Source organism: Diabrotica undecimpunctata, chromosome 9 (assembly GCF_040954645.1).
Source record: "Diabrotica undecimpunctata isolate CICGRU chromosome 9, icDiaUnde3, whole genome shotgun sequence".
In the NCBI taxonomy this organism is placed as follows: Eukaryota; Metazoa; Arthropoda; class Insecta; order Coleoptera; family Chrysomelidae; genus Diabrotica; species Diabrotica undecimpunctata.
In genome coordinates this window covers 110,908,287-110,930,371 of record NC_092811.1, presented here as the reverse complement: position 1 = coordinate 110,930,371, position 22,085 = coordinate 110,908,287, and the positions used below count along the sequence as shown (strand labels likewise).

The 22,085-nt window shown below is 33.9% G+C and overlaps 1 protein-coding gene across 1 annotated transcript in view; it reads left to right on the top strand.

The window, feature by feature from the left end:
- LOC140449859 (glucose dehydrogenase [FAD, quinone]-like) overlaps positions 1-21,445 on the top strand; it is a 55,310-nt gene extending 33,865 nt beyond the window's left edge. The window contains exons 5-9 of the mRNA XM_072543242.1: positions 2,480-2,771; positions 7,544-7,717; positions 10,449-10,645; positions 12,379-12,595; positions 21,084-21,445. Of these exons, the coding sequence (XP_072399343.1) occupies positions 2,480-2,771; positions 7,544-7,717; positions 10,449-10,645; positions 12,379-12,595; positions 21,084-21,361 (1,158 nt within the window). The 3' untranslated portion in view covers positions 21,362-21,445. The remainder of the gene's footprint in view (positions 1-2,479; positions 2,772-7,543; positions 7,718-10,448; positions 10,646-12,378; positions 12,596-21,083) is intronic.
- The last annotated feature ends 640 nt before the right edge of the window (positions 21,446-22,085 follow it).

Below are 22,085 nucleotides of genomic sequence, written 5' to 3'. Positions count from 1 at the left end.
ATTTTGCCTACCTCAGGCTAAGAACATAGGGGTAGAAATAGGGGACAGAAACTATAGGGGCGAAGATAGGGCAAGCAAAATAAACGCTACTGGTGCGAACGGCACTCAGGGGTTAACTGGAGAGCTGGGGTCGTGAGTAAGTGAGTGACAAGGGGGTTGGATTGGGGTAACTACCAAAAAATGAAATAAAGGGATACTTACATAAATCTCCTGAACAAAATGAATGAAATTGACAGACAAGAAATACCTCTAGCTATTTCAAATGTGACGCCGCTTCGAGAAGACTTCCTGCTGAAGGAAAGAAGGGTTCTACTTTCCTAAAAAGTAAACACACAAAAAAGGTTAGGAGATTTTTCTAAAATAAAGACAAAAAATAATCAGAGAAATAAATCAAACATTTATTTTTGTCTCAAACAAACAGTTATCAAAAATACAGATTGCACAAGAAGCATACTAAATAACATAATAACAAAATTAACAAAAACTTACGTGCTTATCTGTTTACAAAGGAGATTGCTACAAAAATTTTCGAAATGGTTCCTAGGTTATTTATTAATATGGCCAAATTAGATTATTAAAAATTAAAGATATCCTTGTTTATAAAAATATCTTAAAATTGAACCTCATATATGAAATATCTTTTCTATATAATAATCAAATTAAAATTGTTTTACAACAACAGCAGATTTAAGCCAAAATGTCATATGTCAACATAACATTGTAAGACAGAATAAATTATGACATTTTGTTGGCCACGCCTCTAACACAATATAAAACTTTAAATATTACAAATTCTTTTATTTTAATGAAAGCAATTATCAATTATCAAAAATAATGTCTATTCAATTTGGAAAAATTAATATGTTAATTGTTACCTTCATTCACAAACTTTGCCACTTAACTTTGAGAAACTTGCTACTATCTCTGGGTTTGGAGCTGCAAGGACAAAACTCTCAACTGAAACAAAAAGGAAACCATTTCTATACTTAGGAACGAAGATCTGACGTAGATGGGGTTGGATCAAGGAGGCAAACGACAACAAAGCTGGTGGGACATCCTATATAATCATTTTCAAAATTTCATCAGTTCCGGTGTACTACACAAATCTTATGGTTGATATTCTGTTCTAAACTGCATTATTGCAAAAGAGTATTATCCAACCTTTCACCGGTCTTAAGACATTACACACAAAGAATTGGCTGTGGATTTAAAATCCGCAAAACGTCCTTCTCGTTTGAATGCTCTTGCTCGACTCCTATTCCCCTCGGCCGATCTTTCTGTCTCTCGGCTACCCTTTTCAAATCTAAACTGTTCTCACAACAAAATTTCTTGACAAACCGAGGATTTACACTTGAATCAAAACAACTTTTTTAAATTAGTAGAAATAACACATATTATATTGATTATTTTAACTTCGTAACTCGATTTTTTCTTTGAAGGATTTGAATGTAAATAAAGACAAACAGATTTATGTATATAGTCCAGGAGTTATTAGAAAATTTTTAATACATAAATATTTCGTAGTTAAAAAAAATTTAAAACGCTACAAGTTCTGTCGGATAAACTAAAAATATTTTCCAAACCTTTCTGTATAGAAAATTCTTTTAAAGTAAAATTGTGGCTTACCCCAAATAAAACTATTAAATTGCATTTAGATGCCACAAGAAATTAAATTCAGAACAATAAAAGGAAATTATTTGTTAAAAATATCTCTGATTTTCATTATAAAAAGAATAAGCTCAAAAACCTTAAAGTTAAATAAACTGAAATCAGGTAATTGAGTATGTCTGACGAATTTTTTAAAGGTGTTAAAAACCTGATTTTTTAAGCCATTAGTTTTTCAACTAAAAATCGTTTCGAGTAAAACAATTTTACTTCTATCCATTTTTACCGTAGATATGATTTTTCTTAAGATCTGTAAGAATAGGATTACACATAGGTATTTGTAACGTTAATTTTTCCTTATTAAGCTTTCTTTAACAACCCCCGAAGGTATTTTTACAATAATCTAAGCTCTGACCCAATACAACCAACCTAAACTATTTTTATAGAGTTCTCAACTGATTTTTGTAGAATTTGAAAATTGATATAAAATTTTAATTTTTTTCATATTATAAATATAATAACTATATGGCTTGCGTAGCGCAAGCGGTAGGATGCTTGCCTCGCATGCCGGTGGTCCGGAGTTCGAATCCTACCGCCGGCAAGAACAACTAGACATTTTTAAAAATGTCTATAGGCCCCAGGTCGACTCAGCCTGAATAAAATTAGAACCTTGGGTAAAACCAGGGGTAATAATAGGCGGTTGAAGCGTAGCACTGGCCATGTTACCTTTCTTGTATACCGTAGGCCCTAGATATAGCAGACTACCCTGCTATACTCCCAAAGCCGCGAAGCGGTATAAAACGGGAGACTATTATATTAATAACTATATTCTGTCACGTGTATCTATACAGCTTATGTTTTTTCCATATTTTAGGTATCGTACATTCAAGCTACTCTAAGGAACGGTCTACGCTGTAGCGCCGAAAAAGCTTACATTCGTCCAGCAAGCATTAGAAGTAATTTAAAAATCAAACTAAACTCACAAGTCACAAAAATATTAGTTGATAAAAACACAAAAACAGCATATGGAGTTGAATACCTTTATAGAGGTAAAAGGTATTATGTGCGCGCTAAAAAAGAAGTTATTTTATCTGCTGGAGCCCTAAATTCTCCGCAAGTTCTAATGCTCTCTGGAATTGGACCTAAAGATCATTTAAATGAGCTTGGTAAGCACGTATATAAATTATTTAAGTTATATATATATATATATATATATATATATATATATATATATATATATATATATATATATATACAACACAAAGTTGATTTTAATGAAGTTAAGATTCTTGGCAATAAACGCAATATCGTTAAAAGACAGTTTTTGGAAATGTGTTCAATACTTAAACACCCTAACGCTCTCAATAAGAGAACGAACATTAGTAACTTGAGTCAAGTTTATCATGCCTTAATATTACAGAATTAGGCTTAATATGTTGTTTACTTTAAAAATTGTCCCTTAAGGTGTAGTTTCTATCATATTTTCATATAAATAATTTCAAATAAAATAAAATAAAATAATTTCTTACTTTACTTACTTAGATTTATTCAACTTACATTTTATTAATTATTTTGTCAATGTTACTTTTACATATTTAAATAATTGTTTCTGTTCAAATAATTTAATAAAATTTAATAATAAAATAGATTAAGAGAATCTATAATATTCTCAGTTCCAAATGTATGAACCTTGGACTGAACTTTATATATATATATATATATATATATATATATATATATATATATATATATATATATATATATATATAACTGGGACGTCATAGGAATCAGCGAAGTAAGACGGAAAAGTAAAGAGCTATTGGAATTAGCGTCAGGAAACACATTCTACTACCGAGGCACATCAACAGGTAGAACAGGCGGTATTGGATTTCTAATCAACTAAAAATGGAATCAAAGAATAGTAGAAATAACTGGTATCTCAGATAGAGTAGCTAGCTTAAACTTACAACTATCAAAGAGATACAATGTATAAATTAAACAAATATACGCCCCAACGATTACTCACACTGACGAAGAAATAAAGGAACTCTACAGTAACATGAATGAAGCATTAAATAACAATAAAAGTCATTTCAAGTATTTAATTGGCGACTTTAATGCAAAGTGGGAAAGAGAAACGACAAAGAACAAGTCGTGGGAAAGTATGGAGTTGGTGATAGAAATAAGGGGGAAGAAATGCCAGGTGCAAATACATTCTTTAAAAAAAATTGAAGAGAAAATGGAATAGGGTAGCACCAAATGGAATCACTGAGTCAATGAAATTGACTTCGTTCTAACCAACAAGATTGCTACAATAAAAGATATCAGTGTAATAAATAAATTTCAAACAGGCAGCTATCATAGACTAATCGAAGCAAAAATTGTTCTAGATCTAAACCTAATAATAATAAAACTAATCACAAAACCAAGAGTAACCAGTTTAAATATTAACAATCTAAATTAAAACTCAGATCACTACTAAAGAACAATTGATGAAAGATTACATGACCAAATCGACAGCTCTTAATGAATGGAAATCATCCTTGATAGTTCCAAAGAAATCGGAGGCCTGCAACAACAAAATGAACATAAGAAGCTGTCTGATAAAACTAAGGTAATGCTAAAACAACGAAAGGACATGAAAGTAAGTAGCGACATACAGAGATTACATGATACTCAACTTTGTAAGACAATAAGGAAAAGTATTAAGGAAGACATAAGACAGTACAATGAAAGACTGGTAGAAAATGCAATTGAAAACAGGAAAAAACTATAAGAAAACGAGAAAAGCATTAATCATTGGAAAGAAGCAAATCGTTGCTCTAACTAACGAGAACACCAGAATGACAGACATAAATAAAATAAAACAACTCGTGACTAAATTCTACAGCGAACTATACAAATACCCTGACATACTTAAAGAAGTAATCGGTAACCAAGACGATGTATCAGAAATCCTTCCGGAAGAAGTAGAATCAACAATTACAAAATACGCTTACTGGAGCTGCTTAAATACGCTGACAATAAAACCTGGAAAATCTTAGCAGGTATATTTACGAACTGCCTGAGATCGAGATGCATACCAGACCACTGGAATGCAGCAAACATAATTTTCATTCAGAAGAAAGATAGCAAAGAGGATATCAAAAACTACAGACCTATAAGTCTACTACCAATTCGTATACAAGAAATTTTATGAAATTAAAAGAAGAACACAACTGGCATGGGGCGCTTTCGGCAAACTAGCATATATCTTGAAAAACACCTCCATTCCTGTAAACTTAAAGAAAAAGGTGTATAACACATGGATACTACCAGCTTGTACCTACGGCTTGGAGACAGTAGCCCTTACCAAAAATCTGCTAAAAAATTAGAAACAACGCAAAGAGCAATGGAACGAATCATGCCTGGAATATCACTGAGAGACAAGATTATAAACACCGAGATAAGACGTAGAACGAAGATAAGGGATATTGTGGAAATAATTATATATATACCCGGTATTTAGACGGCACACGCCCTTCCGGTAGGGATCTATGGAGGAGTATCACCAAGCCGCAAGCCCTTATCTCTTGCCGTACTGCTCCACCATAGGCCGATCAGATACCAGCATATTCTAGACTAAGCCGCAGATTCATTTAGAATTTTAAACTGCTGCGTTAGCCTTTTTGTTTTCTGTACACCGAGCTGGGGATTTGAACTGACATCTCTCGCAGTGAAGCGAAGGAGAAGCCAGCCGCCCAGCCCGCTTGGCTATCCGATCGACTTGTGGAAATAATTACAAAGATGAAATGGCGCTGAGCAGGTCACGTAGCCCGATATAATGACAACAGGTGGACACGGAGAATTCTAGAATGGAGACCCAGGACGACAACAAAGAGCATGCGAAGACCTCAAAAAAGATGGGTAGATGACATAAGAGCAGTGGCAGGCAAACAGTATATTAGATTGGCGCAAGATCCAAGATCGAGAAAGATGGAAGCAATTGGGAGAGAACTACATTCGGGAGTGGATGGAAAATGGTTGACAAAGAGAGAAAGAGATTAGAAAAAGTGTTTTGTGCATACAACTCTTGATTCAACTCTTCGGGCTTCCACGTTTTGTTGTTGTCAAAATGCAGGCTATCTAATTGTCTTGTAATATGTTTAAAATCCTCATATGATTTAATGTCTTTCTTTAACCGATCAAGTTTTCTTTGAAATTCTATTACTCTATGTATGTACTCGATGGGATTCATATTACTACTAAATATGTCCTATGTAGAATGTCACATTTTATGACAAGGCGACATCTTGACCAACACATAACTGTCACGTTCTGCGTCGAATGTCACGTCCTGCGTCGAATGTCACGTGACATTTCACATTCTACGTCGAATGTCACGTCCTGCGTTGAATGTCACGTGACATTTCACGTTCTACGTCAAATGTCACGTCCTGCATCGAATGTCACGTCATTTCGCGTGACATTTCACGTTCTACGTCGGATGTCACGTTCTCTTAGGCACTGTACGGAAAAGAAGAAGAAGAAGAATGTTCATACTGATCGTTGACATGGCTTCTGTGTGTGTCACCAACGCTTTCATTTGACACCTCATACGTCAAAATCATGCCAATAGCAACGAAGATACGTTTTAGCGCCCATTTGGCAATGCTGCCATCTTTGTTTTTTATGTCAAAGTATTCCCCGTCTCCTCCCCGTTCCAACGAGCCCTCGTACGTCACGATCGAACCAATAGAAACAAAGATATGACGTAAAGACCTTTTGGCATGCTCCGATGCGCACGGCACATACTGCGTTCAACCCCATTTTTCGTCCCCGTTCCAACGAGCCCTCGTACGTCACGATCGGACCAATAGAAACAAAGATACCTAATAATGACCTTTTGGCATGCTCCGATGCACACGGCACATATTTCATTCAACCCCATTTTTCATATCCTTTCCAACGAGCCCTCGTACGTCACAATCGGACCAATAGAAACAAAGATATGACGTAATGACCTTTTGGCATGCTCCTATGCGCACGGCACATACTGCGTTCAACCCCATTTTTCATCCCCTTTCCAACGAGCCCTCGTACGTCATCCTACGTTAAGCCGTTTGGAACTTACGACCGGGGGTTGCGATTTTAGGGGTTGCGATTTAGGGGTTGTGCTCAGATATACGTTGTCTATCTACTTCATTTATTACCTTAGAAGAATTTAGTCTGTAGTTCTTTGGAAATAAACCAAAATCACTTAGTAATCAGGACCAAATTAAAGAAGTTATTAAAAACAAACAAAAACCTTCTCGAAACTAGATTGCAGATCGCAAAGACAAAATAAGCAACAAAACTAAGCAAATAATGAAAGAAAGGAGACAACTACTTGCCGAAAATATACTATAGTTAAGTATATACTATACTCAAGAACACGTAGAACTAAATAAATCAATTAGAAACGAATTTAATTTTGACTTCAGAAAATTAAACGAGAAATTAGTAGAGCAAGTCATAAAAAACAACAGAGGCTTAAAATGTCTAAAAACAACACTGGATGTTCAGAATATTATCAAAATTCAAAGCAGCAATAACAAAGAGACTTGTACAAGTCGCAAAGCCAGCCTAATAAACCAACAAAATAGAACATTAAAAGAAAAATAAAAAACGTGGGATCAAAGGTACTACAAAATATAGAGGGATTCAAAGTAGAAGGATATTTAAAAAAAATAAACAATAATAAAGCTCTAGGAAACATGGTATGGTTGGCAAGTTCTTGAAAATACGCAAAACAATAACAACCCTAATACTAACAAAAGTTATTTAACATAATTTTTTTTTACCTGACTATTTGTTTCTATATTTTATTAGACCAAAATCGGCAGAATCATATCCTGTGTAGTTTACTACACCGTAAACACCTACTAAGTTATGTTTTGTTTTATTTTTATATTTTTAGGTATCCCGATGCTAAAAGACTTGCCAGTTGGTGAAAAAATGTATGACCATGCTACGTTTCCAGCTATTATGTTTGAGGTAAATCAAAGTATTGTTCTAAATGCTGTTACAGGCTTTTTTAATCCATTAAATTATATTGGGGTTATCGCAGATGCAGGATTGTTTACTTCGATAGGTAGGTAAAACACTTTATTCCTGTGTTTCGCTTCTTTATTAATATTTTATAGTGTTTTTGATTCTTATATACTCGAAATTCAATAGAATTGTCACTATTTATTTGCATATTGTAGTCAGAGTTAGGCTATTGTTCGCTTTTAAAATTTATTTAAATGGATAAAATGGATGGCAGTGAACGAGAACGAAAGAAAACACCCTTTTTCAAAATCATGACTGCCTGGGACTGGCAGCAGCTAGCACGACTTTGCTGTCGTTCTAAAACATTCAATGTAATTAATATGGAACTAAATGACTTCAAGGATTTTAAAATTCTTTACAACAACAACTGTTCACCTTTTATTATAAGGAAACAAACTCAACAAAATACAGACTTTCGCATGTCAGATGTTGTCCACTTGCAAGTACGCCGCGATAATGTAGGATTACTTTTTTTTTCAAAACTACCTTTAATTCGGAAAAATTTCAATCTGTTGATCTTAACAGAAATACTAGGCGTGTTGTGTTTCCTGCGGTCCTGCCTGTGATTAGCGATAAACCAAAGGAAATATCTAAAAAAAATACACACATCTGCAAAGTTTGCTCACCTGGGTGCCAAGTGAATTTCAAAATTGTATAACCATGTCAATCCTTTCTTCTCAACTTATTTTCTGATTTCGTCTACCCCCCTAACTCTTGATCTTCCTCGTTTGTTTTTCCCTTGCACTCTCGTTTCAAACACTCGTTTTGTTAATCTTTCATTTGACATTTTACACACGTGCCCGAACCATCTTAGTTGCCCCTCTACTATTTTTTCGTTTATTGGTTGTAGTTTTAGGTTTTGTCTGATTGTTTCGTTTCGTATTTTGTCTGTTCTCTTTCTGTTTGCTATTTTCCTCGAGAAACTCATTTTCATAGCATTGACTCGAGATCTTTGTCTCCCAATAAATGTCCATGACTCGCTATTATACATGATTGTAGGTCTAACTACTGATTTAACGACTGCCGTTTTTACCTTCTCCGGTATTTCTTTTTCCCCAAAAATGTTGTTTTCATAGTGTTAAATAAGTTTCCTGTTCGTCCCATTTTCTCATTTATTTGATATTTAAAATGTTCCACTTGTTCTAGTTGTTTTCCGTTTAATTGTATTTCGTGTGTCTTTCTCTTATTTGAAATTATCATTGTTTTTGTTTTCTCTGTATTTATTTTCATTTTTATGTTTGACAGTTCATCTTATAGGATTTCAAGGTTGTTCTGTAGGTCTTCTCTGTTTTCTGCTATCAAAACCATGTCGTCTGCAAATAAAAGCTCTGATAGTTGAGTCTGTTTTATTTGCCAGTATCCCAATGTTAGTTTTCTCATTTTTCTCCTGGTTTTCTTTATTGCTTCATCCAGTACCACTGATGAAGCAGTGGGCTCAACACGCATCCCTGTTTGACGCCTTGACGTGTAGTAAATTCTTCGGATTCCTCGTTGTTGGTTCTCACCGTATTTGTAATATTATCGTACATATCCTTTATTATATCAATTGTTATCCTGTCAACTCCTCTTTCCTTTAATGTCCTCCATGCGTCCTTTCTTTGTATTCTGTCAAACGCCTTTTCCAGATCAATAAAGCATATATGTATTTCTCTATTTTTATTGATTACTTTCTCACTTACTTGTCTTATTGTAAATATGTGGTCTTGCGTGCTTCTGTCCTTCCTGAATCCACATTGTGTATCTTCCATAGTTGGTTCTATTTGGGTTTTTATTCTTGTTTCTATTATTCTTGCGAATACCTTCCCAGCAATACTTGATAAAGTAATACCTTGGTAATTATTACAGTTTCCCTTGTCGCCCTTTTTGTGTATTGGTAGTATAATGTCTTTCTTCCAGTCCTGTGGTATTTCTGCTCTCTTTATTATATCATTCATTAGTTCTTTCATGCTGTGCACTCCCTCTATTTCCATGAATTTTATCATTTCCGGGGTGATATGATCCTTGCCTGGTGGTTTGCCTAATTTAACTCTTTAAATTGCCTTTTCTAGTTCCTCTGTTGTTATTGGTTCTACTTTTTGTTCTTCATTTATTTCTTGTATCTTCACTATGTTGTCTACGTCTGTATGAGTTAGCTCTTTGAAATGTTCTCTCCATCTTTCCATTATTTGGTTTTCTTCTGTTATTACCTTTTTATTCTTGTCTTTTATATTCGGCATCACGTGTTCTTTCTTTTGTCTGAGCTGTTTTAATGCGCCATAAAGGAGTTATTGATTTTTCTATAATTATTTGTCATTTTAAGTCCAAACTTTTCCCATGACCTTTCTTTTACTGCTTTCACAGCTATTTTTAAATCTTTCCTTTTTTTTATATGCCCTATAATCTTCAGGGCGCTTTGTACTTAGATATCTCTTCCATTTTTCTTTTTTGTTCTTTACTTTCCTTCGTATTTCGTCCATCCACCATTTAGTTCTCCTCATGCTATTATGTGCTATTTTTGTCTTCCCGCAAATAAGTTTCCTCAGCAAATAATTTACTCTTTATATTTCTTTTAATATGCTCTCCTGTAAAATTTCAATTTTGTGAGTTAATACAGTTTAGCTATGAGGTACAGATATATATTATTGTTTGTAAGAATTGTTTGTTTGGCTCGATATTATTGTGAAACAATAATAAAATATTAACATTGACTAAGATACAAATTTTCAATTATTCTATTAACAAATCGTTTAAAGGATTTAGTAACACTGTTTTTAATTTTGAATATGTCACAGGAGGAGTCGAAGCAATTAATTACATAAAAACTAAATATTCAAAAGATCCTAATCCTGGCTATCCTGATATGGAACTACTAATGATTGGAGGAGCTCTGAGCACCGATTTTGGTTTTGTTTTTAGAAAAATATTCAATATTCCGCCAAAGGTGTACAACAGACTTTTTGGTCCATTGGAAAATAAATACGTTTATCAGGTAATAAATAACGTCTGTTAAAGTTTTTCGTATTTTTTTATTGGTACCCCATTTTGCTTATTTAAAGTACGCCTCAGCGTGTTTAAATTTAACTTTCATTACATTTTAAAAATTTTAATCTTTAAAATAAATGTGAAAAGTATAGTTGGTATTGTTTCAAATATTTATACTAACGTTTTTAAATCAATCTGTACACTCTGCAATTTCGAATGGATAGCCCACGAGCAAGCAGAAATTGTTCATCTGTATGTGTTACCTTTTGCTCTTCCCATCCATTTAATTGTTCGATTATTTTTTACAAGCGTCTTCTGATATTTGCGGTATTAACTGAGACTCTGGTTTAATGTTCAAGTAATAATTGTTAGAACTCATTTTTAAACAACATACAACCAGTAATAACAATTAATCTTATATGACAGATTGCAAGTTAATTTTAAAGAAGACACCACCTATACGGCACTCACTATTTCAGGTACTAACTGCCCACTAAATAGGGGTACACGTAAACTCATAACCAATTAGTATAAATTCCCCCGTATATAGTACAAACTTATCACCGCAGTTAAAACAGGTATTTTAAACTAGACCCAAAGAGATTTGCAAACTGGTCACTGGCCTACTCGCATACTGTAGCAGGTAAACGGTTCCAAACCTCTAAGGTTTAATAACTTGAAAGATTAATCCAAGTCCGAATGCAAAAAAAATCAAGTTGGGGAGTATTTAAGATATAACCGGAAATAATACATGCTCACAAATATTTTAATTAAAAAATTCACTATTAAAAATTTATGCAGCTAAATTTTCAGATTTCAAACTTGTTTAGATTGACAGATACGTCTAATAGACCACTCACTGTGAGACACCCGATATATTTTTAAGCAATTTGCTTAAAATAATTTCTGAATATAATAGATTACCAAGTAAACAAGAAGTGTAACAGGTAACAGGCATTCTACCGCATTAGAAGCCATCGCCATGGGGCAAAAATGCTGGTGAACAGTAGTTTATCTGTATGATGTGATGAGTTTACCGATCTCCAAAGAATGCCTGTGATCAATTTGCTATATCTCGACAGGTCTAATAATTTTATGGGGGGCTAATAAGTGATGAGTTCGTACACGTCCCTAAATAGAAAGGATCCCGGACGGATCCATTCGTACCCTCCCTACTCCTAAAGATATGCGCTAATCCGCATCCAGCCGGTGTCCTGCACGCGAGTACTGGAAGGTTAAAAATTTAATTTTAACTAGAATCAACTGTGGCTTAATTCAACATAAACATAATGTTTAGCTGAGTTAACACATAAAGTCACAAAAAACAGTTTAAGTAACTTTTTACGCAATATGCATATTCAAATAGAAGATAAATAGATGCAATTGTATTCTAACATATCAAGATTATTTAATTCATGGTCACCTGAGAAAACTACGTATCTAACGAATCACGTCAACTGTATTGAGTTCGCAATTATTTTTCTTGAATTTTGTATGTATCGTAGCTAGATAATAGATGTCATTAATACATTTCGTAATAGGTCTAAGGTCTAAGATATCAACTCATCCATAAGTATCTATTATTTTAAAATATTTTGTATTTTTTCACACTAGTTTATTTACAACCCAAATTAGATTAAAATATATTACATTTGACATATGTATCACTGACAGATTTACCTGAAGATGTTCTCTCTTATAGCTAGAACCTATATAAGATGTATTTTTTCTTTATTTTAGGTAACACCAGTTTTACTCCATCCGGAATCATACGGTTCTATTAAATTAAACAAATCAAACCCCGAAGGTGCTCCCTTGTTTTATGCTAACTATTTTTCCGATCCAGAGAATCATGATATCAAAACTTTCATTGAGGGAATGAGAGAGCTTCAGAGGATAAATTTGATGCCGTCTCTGCAAAAGGTTGGAGCCAAACTGGTCGATATACCAGTTCCAGGTTAGTTTAAAAATGATATTGGACTGTCATCAAATCAAAATCTGCTTAGGATGTTTAGTTATGTTCATATAAAAATAAGAGGCAGATTGTGTCAATAGATAACCCACCTGGGTCTGTTTATTTTGTTTATTGGTGTTGGCATTATACTTTTGCAGCTTATTTTTGATAGTATGATGATGTGATGCTCTTCAGAGAATGTGGGACAAACAGAGAAGAGATGACATTTTATGATTTAGTAACTTTTGTATGAAACACGTTAAGACAACTGTGGTTCTTACCTTTTTATGAATAAGGATAATTGTACAATGGGATCTGTAAACCACAGATAAACAATCTTTTCCTATTCGCGAGCAAAGTTCGATATGATATATTTAGTTAGTAATGGTAACAAGGTGAAATTTTCTCCACGATATCATTGTATTTGTCCTGCAGCTAGTTGCTAGTAGAAATTATGTGCATGTATATGCTAGTCATGTATAGTCATGTACATGCTAAAATAAGATTTCATAACAAAGCAAGGCTACATGCCCATTAATCCAGAGCACAGAGTCACCTTCTCTGTCGCTTATTAGATAAACACCAATCTGGAGCGTCCACGACGCGGGTGTGGACATCTGTTACTTCAGTAGGCCGGAGGGAATAGATACTTAGGTTTAGATTGAGGCTCAGTTCTGTGGGATATCACATGGACCGCTACATAGGGATACGAGTGAATACCACAAAGCGGAGAAGAACATATTTAGTATTGCGGAAATGGCGAAAGTGAAAACAATGGATTACAGGGATGATATAAAATCAAACTGACAGCGTGTGACCAAAATTGGACGGTTGTCAACAGCGTCTGTATCCATAATGGATGACCATTACAAAACTCGTCAAAATGCAAGGCAAGCGTAACGTTTAGATTGCTATTATCCCAGTATCATGTCAGATTTGAAGAAAGAGCGGAGTTACTTTAGGTGAGTAGAATGAACCATTAAGAATTTCACACTGGTAGAGTATCAGTCAGTCCCAGGGTACCAAAAATTTGACATATTTGTGAAAACAATCTAGTAGATATATATCACTAATAATTGCACTAAAAATATTAAAATGGTAATAAAAGTCAATAAGATCAATTGGGGTATAGTTAGAGTCTCAGAGATTAGAGAGAAAGGAGAAAGCGTAACCACCTTAAAATCCGGTCACATTTTTTATGATGTCGGAGAGAACGATTGGAATCTTTATTATTAAAAAATAGCTAAGAATACCATATCAGTAAAAGCAGTCTCCACAGGAGTTATACTTGCAAAATTATAACTAAACACATGTTACTCCATAAAGATTCTTCTATGCACCAACATCGGGTCACATGGAGGAAAAAATAGAACAGTTTTATGATGGTTTGTAGACAGCTGTTAAAAAAGGCCACGTAAATTTCACGATAGTATGTGGCGATTTTATTACCAAGAAGTAAAAACCGATCCAATTAAAAATGCACTTGGAAATTTTGGCACAATGAAAGAGGCAAAATGCTCCTAAATTTCGTGTTGAAAACCAGTTTATATTTAATGAATAGTTTCTTCTAGAAAAATATCCATACAAGATGGACTCGGAGGTGCACCGATATTAAGACTAAACACGAGATCGACTTTATCATCACGGACAAAAAACACATATTTAAATTTTCGGTCGCAAGCGATCATAGGATGGTCCGCGTAACTGTAGAAATTAATATTAAGTAAGAACATTGAAGATGATAAAAAGTAAAAAATTTAAACCTTGGGTCAGCTCAATGAATGAACTTTACTTTAAAAATATATAAGCAGTAACTTACTCAGGAACACAACAAAAAGAGTTGTAAATAACCTAAACGAAGAAATAGTAGATACAATAACACAAGCCAGAGAAAAGTTCGGTCTTAAACATAAAAAAGAAAAAAATACTAAAGAAACAAAACAAAAAATGGAGGATCGTATAGTACTGAATATACAGCAAATGTTGAATCACAAAAAATAAACACCATAAATAAAGAAATCTGTAAAATATTGAGAAGGGTCATTTGAAAATACAAGAACGAGAAAATTATAAAAACTATAGAAGAAAACAAAAGCATAAAAGCATTGAGAAGAAAAATCGAAAATGACAAATAGGAAATCTACCAACTTAAAAATAAAAATGAAAATATAGTCTCAAATTTATAAGGCATATTACGTAATGGTGAAAAGTTTCTATAGAACATTATACTCCTTTTACATATAGCTCACTTCTGCGGCAGTGAACAGGTAATTGAGCAGGGAAGTTGGCAGTTTGAGTATGTAAATACGTCACTCGCGCTGCCATTACTCATGCCCTGCCGCTATCGTACGCTCCCTTTGTGGGCGGTTTTTTTAACGGAAATTAAAGGACTTGCAGTGCGAGTGACAGTGACTGTTTACATGCTGCTCGCTGTCTTGTTGGTGCACAGACTTAGTTGTTTATTGTTTGGTAAATTTTTCGTTAACTATGGTTTAGTGGAGCAATGACCACGTGCTAAAGGTTTTAGAGCTATGTGCTAGTGAGAGATTTTTGTGTGATTCTTCACATAAAGACTACAAAAAAAGAGCAACATGTACCTGATGTGGTTTGTCCTTTAAATTTGAATTTGGTCCTTTAAAACTATATTAATTGCTTTATAAACTTTCGACACAATCAGCGAAATTGCTGGCGATGCTACTTTAAATAAATAATGCAAACATTGTTAAGTGTTCCCAGTGGCCAAATATCGTATTGATATTGCCAAGCGTATTTTTGGTGGTATTGAAATTCTTACTTTAGTCTATTTTTTTATCATGGGCTCAATGTTTTGAAGCAAAAATTCAAAATCTATGCGTGACATTCTGTAGAAGTTAATAAATTCTCTGAATTCATCCGAAGTTAGTTCATTGAAAAAGGTCATATTTACTTTGTAAAAAAATATTTGAAGCCATTTTTAGATTATTATTCAAATAAAAGTTTATTTAGACATCGACATTTTTTTTCTCATTCGTTTTTAAAACGTTAAGATAATAAATCCGTAAAATAGTTTCGAAACACAATTCAGATAACTGCCTTAATCTGGAGCCTTCTAAAAATTGCAAGACATAGCCAGACGTTGATAAAGATGTTAAAACGGATTTAATATCAGATGTCGCTATTGCGTCCGTTTCGAAGCCATTTTATCGTTGCTTCCCAAAGACAGAAAAGATTAATTTTCACGTTGAGAACGCCTATGAATAACTGTTCTGATGAGCTTTATTAAAGCGAAATACGTATCAACAGATACATAGACGATTTGTACGTGAAATGAAATCTTGACTGTCTTTTTAATTTTAATTTTATTGTTAAGATAATATTGTAAACTTATAAAGCAAACAGAGCTGTCGCCGTTTAATTTCTATGCTCTCCATTGCTGATGGTACACTGATGTAGCACTGTGGTAACTGTCTGTAAACAGTCATTTGCCTTAACGCTGCCGTGGAATTATTTCGGGCAGGACAGTGGGCAACGCGAGTAGCAGCAGCAATGGCTGCATGTAAAGGCGATATTATTATCAAAGTCAAGTTATTTAAGACTCATCGAAAAACCAATATGATAAGTACAGAATGTAGGATCAGAGGATATACTAGATATATCATGGGAGGAAATTCAACATGTTCTCAAAAATATGTAAAAAATGGAGCTCCTGAGAAGATGGAGTAGTTATTAAGACCATTATATTACGAGGTCCACTTTTGATGTCACGAATCCAAACACTTTTTAATGTCCGTATAATAAAAATATTTCAAATAAATGGAAAAATTCGGTTTAGATTGTAAAAAAGGAGATACATTATTAGCTTACTTAAAAACCTTTACAATCTTTTTACTTGAATACTGACAAACCGTTTGGAAGTAAAACTTGATTTCTACCAGTCAGAAAAACAAGCAGGGTTTAGATCAGGCCGCGGAAGAAATAACCATCTGCAGTTCTTAAAAATACTATATTAGTCGATAAGTATATCAAATAGAATAGATCCCTAAATTTTATGTTTGTTGACTTCCGCAAAGTACTTGACATAGTGGAAACAGTCGCTATCTTAAAAGCACCATCAAAATGTAGAATAGGCTACAAGTATGTGCATTTTATTCGAAATATATACGAAAATGCAATAATATTGCATGACTGAGAAGATAAAAATTAACAGAGGGGTAAGACAAGGAGATACTTTGTCGCCAAAACTATTTATAGCAGTCATGAAGAACACATTTAAACAATTAGAATGAGACTTATTTGCGATGTTAATATCAATGCACGGAAACTAAATTATCTCCGATAAGCTGATGACGTTGTTTTCATAACAGACCACTTAGAAGAAACCAGAGTTATGCTATAGCATCTACAGCAAGTAACACAGAGAATCGATTTAAAGATAAACTATGGTAAAATAAAAATGATGCCGAATCTCGTCCCCAATAAGCTAATTCTTCTTCTTCGTCTAGCCATTCACGTCCACATCTGAACATAAGCCTCTTCAAGTCTTCCTTTCTATTGTTTTTTATTGTACGCTACTTGTAGCCAATTTTTCCCGGCAGTCCTTTTCAGATCATCTGTCCATCTCATAGGAGGTCTGCCTCTGGGTCTTTTGTGTTGGTATGGTCTCCAGGTTAAAATTGATCTGTGCCATTTGTTTAGATCGCTCCTAGCTACATGTCCAGCGTATTCCCATTTCAACTTTAATGATTTTTGCACCACATCGGTGACTTTTGTTTTCTGTCTTATCCATGTATTTATTTTCTTGTCCTTAAGTGATATACCTAGCATTGCTCTTTCCATCGCGTGTTGAGTGACTCTAAGTATATCTATATTCTTTTTTGTGATTGTCCAAATTTGTGCCGCATAAGTTAATATCGGAATAATGCATGCATAAAAAACTTTAGATCTAAGATGTAATTGAATTTGTTGATTTCTGAGTATATAGTTCAGTTTACCGAATGCTGCCCAAGCTAACTTTCTTCTTCTTTTTATTTCTTCAGTTTGAATTTCCCTATTTAGTATTATTTTTTGTCCTAAATATATATATTCTTCAACTTTTTCTATAACTTTATCGTTTATTATTGTCACTGTGTCTTCGGAGTGCATGACTTTTGTTTTATAAGCTAATAGTAATCGAGAAATTGTCCATTGAAGTTGTGGAAGGATATATCTGTTTCGGCATGAAATAATATTAATGCGAGACAACCAAACATGTGAGCTACTCAGAGGAGTAGGTTTACGTTGGGGTGTATTCGGAAACGTGTCTTTTAACAATAGATAAATCATGGCTGATTGATGAAGATTATGCTAAAATATTCACCAAGTTTTCTTTGGTCTGTATGATTAACATTCTGAAATGGACATTGCTCTATTTTCTCAACTATAGAAAAGTTATATTAGACGATGTTCTTCATTCGGGAAATCATTTCGAATATAAGGCTTGAGCATTTCGATTTTTTTCTTACATTTACCATAAATCAACAACATATTAACGTATTCATTAGGTGTAAATAGGACTCACACTTTTATTACTGTATGAACTTACAATATTTTAAAATTTTGTAGTAAAACTGCAAACTACGTATTAGAGACTGGACACAAAAAATGACATTAGTTGTCAAAAAACAATTTAACTACAATCCAAGCCCAACTTGTTTTCGTTTGAGTATGTGAAACTAGGTAAAAATTAAAAGTAGGTCAGTTTTAAGTTATAGTTTGTTACTATTTCTTCCCTTAACTGGGAAAATATCGAGCTTACGAAAAAAAATTTGCAAAGAAGAAATTGTACGAAATCGCAATTGCAATGATTTCAGTTTGTATCATTTTTGTCGAGAAGTTTAAAATAACAGAGATATTTAGTCAAAAATGTGCTCCTTTAAATTCAAGATGGCGACTGCTATATTCACTTGCGATTTTAAATTTAGACTACAAATGACCACCTCTAAAGATTCTTCTTCTTCCTATGCCGTCCCCATTAACGGAGGTTGGCGACCACATTTTTAAAAGTTTCTCTGTCTTTTGCAACGTGGAATAATTCGTCTACAGTCATGTTTGTCCTGTCTCGAATATTTCGCAGCCATGGCTTCCTCTTTCTACCTATTCCCTTTTTACCATCGACTCTACCCTGCATGATGACCTGCAGAAGACTATATTTATCATTTCTTAGTGTGTCCAAGGTATGCAGTCTTGCGTACTTTTATTGTTCTCAACAATTTTTTGTCTCGACCCATCCTTCTCAGCATGGCAGTCCATGGAATTCTCAAAATTCTCCAGTATATCCAAAGTTCAAAGGCTTCAAGCTTCTTAACCATTTGCGCTTTTAATGTCCATGTTTCTACCTCGTACAATAGTTGCGACCAGACGTAACATTCAACAAACCTTAGTCTCAGCGCAGTATTCAGATTTTTGTCACAGAACAATTGCTTGAAGTTTAAGAACGCTGCCCTTGCCATTTCTATTCGTACCCTGATCTCTTGGCCTGGATCTAATTCTGTGTTGATGTAAGCTCCCAGATATTTATATTTTGTCACTCTCTCTATTTGCTGTCCACCAACAGTTAGTTGTTTATTATTTATTGGACTCCTTGATACTGTCATAAATTTGGTCTTATCTGTGTTAATGTCCCATAAGTCCCATTTAAATGCATTCACTATTTATTGCATCTAGTAAAGTTTGTAGTTCTTCTATACTCTCAGCCATAATTACCGTGTCATCTGCAAATATCATGGTGTTTATGATTTCTCCACCAATTCTTATTCCCTCTTTTCTTTCCCATAAGGCTTTTCTGAATATGACCTGTGAGTACACGTTAAAAAGCGTCGGAGACAAGACGCATCCTTGCCTAACGCCTCTCGCAATCGGTATATTATTTGTTTCTATATCGTTCACCTTTACTACTGCTTTTTGGTTCCAGTATATAGCCTTAATAAACTCAATGTCTTTTTTGTCTAAATTGATGTTTTTTAATTCATCTATTAGTTTCTTATGCTGCACACGGTCAAAGGCCTTCCGAAAGTCTATGAAGCATACATAGGCACTCTTGTTATATTTCCGACATTTCTGCAAGAGTATCGTCAACACAAATAATGCCTCTCTTGTACCCATGCCTCTGAAGCCAAACTGCGTTTCATCTATCTGCTCCTCACATTTCTTATAAATTCGGTTTTGAACAATTTTCAAGAGAATCTTTAAAGGGTGGCACATTAGGCTTATCAATCTATACTCATTACATGATTTGGGATTGTTGTTTTTTGGTAGAGGTAAAAAAATCGATTTAAGCCATTCTTTCGGGATGTTACCCTCTACATATATGGGGTTGAGAATTTACCGTCATCTAAGGATTTAACAGTTCAACTGGAATTTGATCAGGACCCGGTGCTTTTCCTTGTTTTGCATTCTGAAGGGCATTCTTTACTTCTGAGGGTAAAATTTGTAGGTATTGTTCTTCTTCACCTATATCTTGTTCATTTTCCCTCTCGTCATGGAACAGATGGATTATATATTGTTCCCATACTTCCTTTATTTTGCTCTCTTCAGTAAGTATTCCTCTATTATTATCTCTTGTTATGAGTGTTCTTCCTTGTCTGGTGTTGCCTGTAAGTTCTTTCATTTTTTTATGTAAGTTTGAGGTGTCATGTTTGTTGCTGAGTTCTTCCAATTCCTGGCATTCTTTGTTCATCCATTCCTCCTTAGCCTTTCTGATTTCATATTTAATTTTATTCTTGATGGTTTTATATTTATTTTCATCTTTATTTTTGTATTTTCTTTTTTCAGTTATTAGTTCAACTATTTTCTGGTGTCATCCAGTCTTTGTTAGTGGTTTTCTCTTCTTCGTCTAAGGCCTACTTTTAGTATGGCTCATTTCATATCTACCCATTCAACGCTTTTTTCAGTTAATTTATTTATATCTGCGTTTAGTTGCTGTTGGCAGTTGTCGTTTTTTAGGTTTTTGATGTTTATTTTGGTGGTTTTAACTTTTTTCTCCGGTTTTCTGAGTTTAATGTTGGTTTGCTAGTAATAGATTATGGTCCGTATCTGCATCTGCGCTTGGATAGGTTTTTGCACTTTGTACTCCATTACGAAACCTTTTGTTAATCGTTATAAAATATATTTGGTTTCTGATTATATTGTTGGTGTTATCTTTTGGAGAAGTCCACGTGTATAATCTTCGTAAGGGTAGGTCGTAGTATGTATTTGTTATGACTAATTCTTTCTCCTGGCAGTACTGTACTAGTCTGTCTCTTCTTTCGTTTCTTTTACCTAACCCAAAATTTTCTACTCTAAAGATTAGAATAATAAAATTTGGCGTAACTTGCCATGCAAAGTCAAATGATACCTCGATTGGACGACTATTACTAATATAATTATTTAGTCCACATATTTGATAGTCAACTATGTTAATTTTTGACTTAAACTTTATTGAAGATATCATAAACATAATTTTTCATTTTGAATCATGTATTAATATTTTTTTTAGGCTGCGAAAACTACAAATTTAACTCTGACGAATACTGGGAATGTGCTTTACGATCCCTAATAGGAAGTTACTACCATCAAGTAGCTACTTGCAAAATGGGCCCATCATCGGACCCGGAAGCTGTAGTAAATCATCTCTTACAAGTACATGGCATTAAGAACTTACGGGTTATTGATACGAGTATAATCCCCTACCCACCCTCATCACATAATGTTGGTCCAGCGTATGCTATTGGCGAAAAGGGAGCAGAAATATTAAAGAACCACTGGAATATTTAGCAAAGAGTTTGTAAACTTGAAAAAAAAAAATTTGTTTTTGTAAGATAGAAAGATGTATTCTATATAAAGGTAATTATTTTTTAATTTGTTTTTGTTTTAATTTAGAATCTATACCGGGTGAAACGGAATTTCACCAAGTACCGAAATATGGAATGTAAAAGATGTGTGGAGACAGGAGATTAAATAAGCAAGTACGAGAACTAAATAAATATAAAATACATCATACAGCAGTGCAGGAAATGCATTTGAGTGAAAACAATGTTGAAAAGATTAACATTACTATACTTTTTAAGCATAGGAGGCGGTATTAGAAATCTTAATGTTGGCTTTCTGGTTCATGAAGACATAATTTTAAACGATTTGTAACAAAATTAGACAAAACAATATCAGATAAAATATGATACGAAAAAATAAACACTATGTAGAGAAAAAAAAAAATTAAATAAGACATAAATTTTATAAAAAAGGTCTGATGGTTGCCGAAGACAACCAATCAGGAAAGTACGTACGATGCCAAAAACAAGTACCTACAGAAAAGATGCCAAGAAGTCCTAGACAGATAAATCCACGGTCCGAAGAGGAAGTGGTTCAATCAGTAAATGGCGCAGAAGCGGTAAATCAAGAAAGACTAAAATATCTTAGGTTTGAAATATCTTAAGTGTGCTATGTAAAGTTAAGTAAAATAAACATTTTACTTTTTATTTTTATTAGTATAAACCGGTCG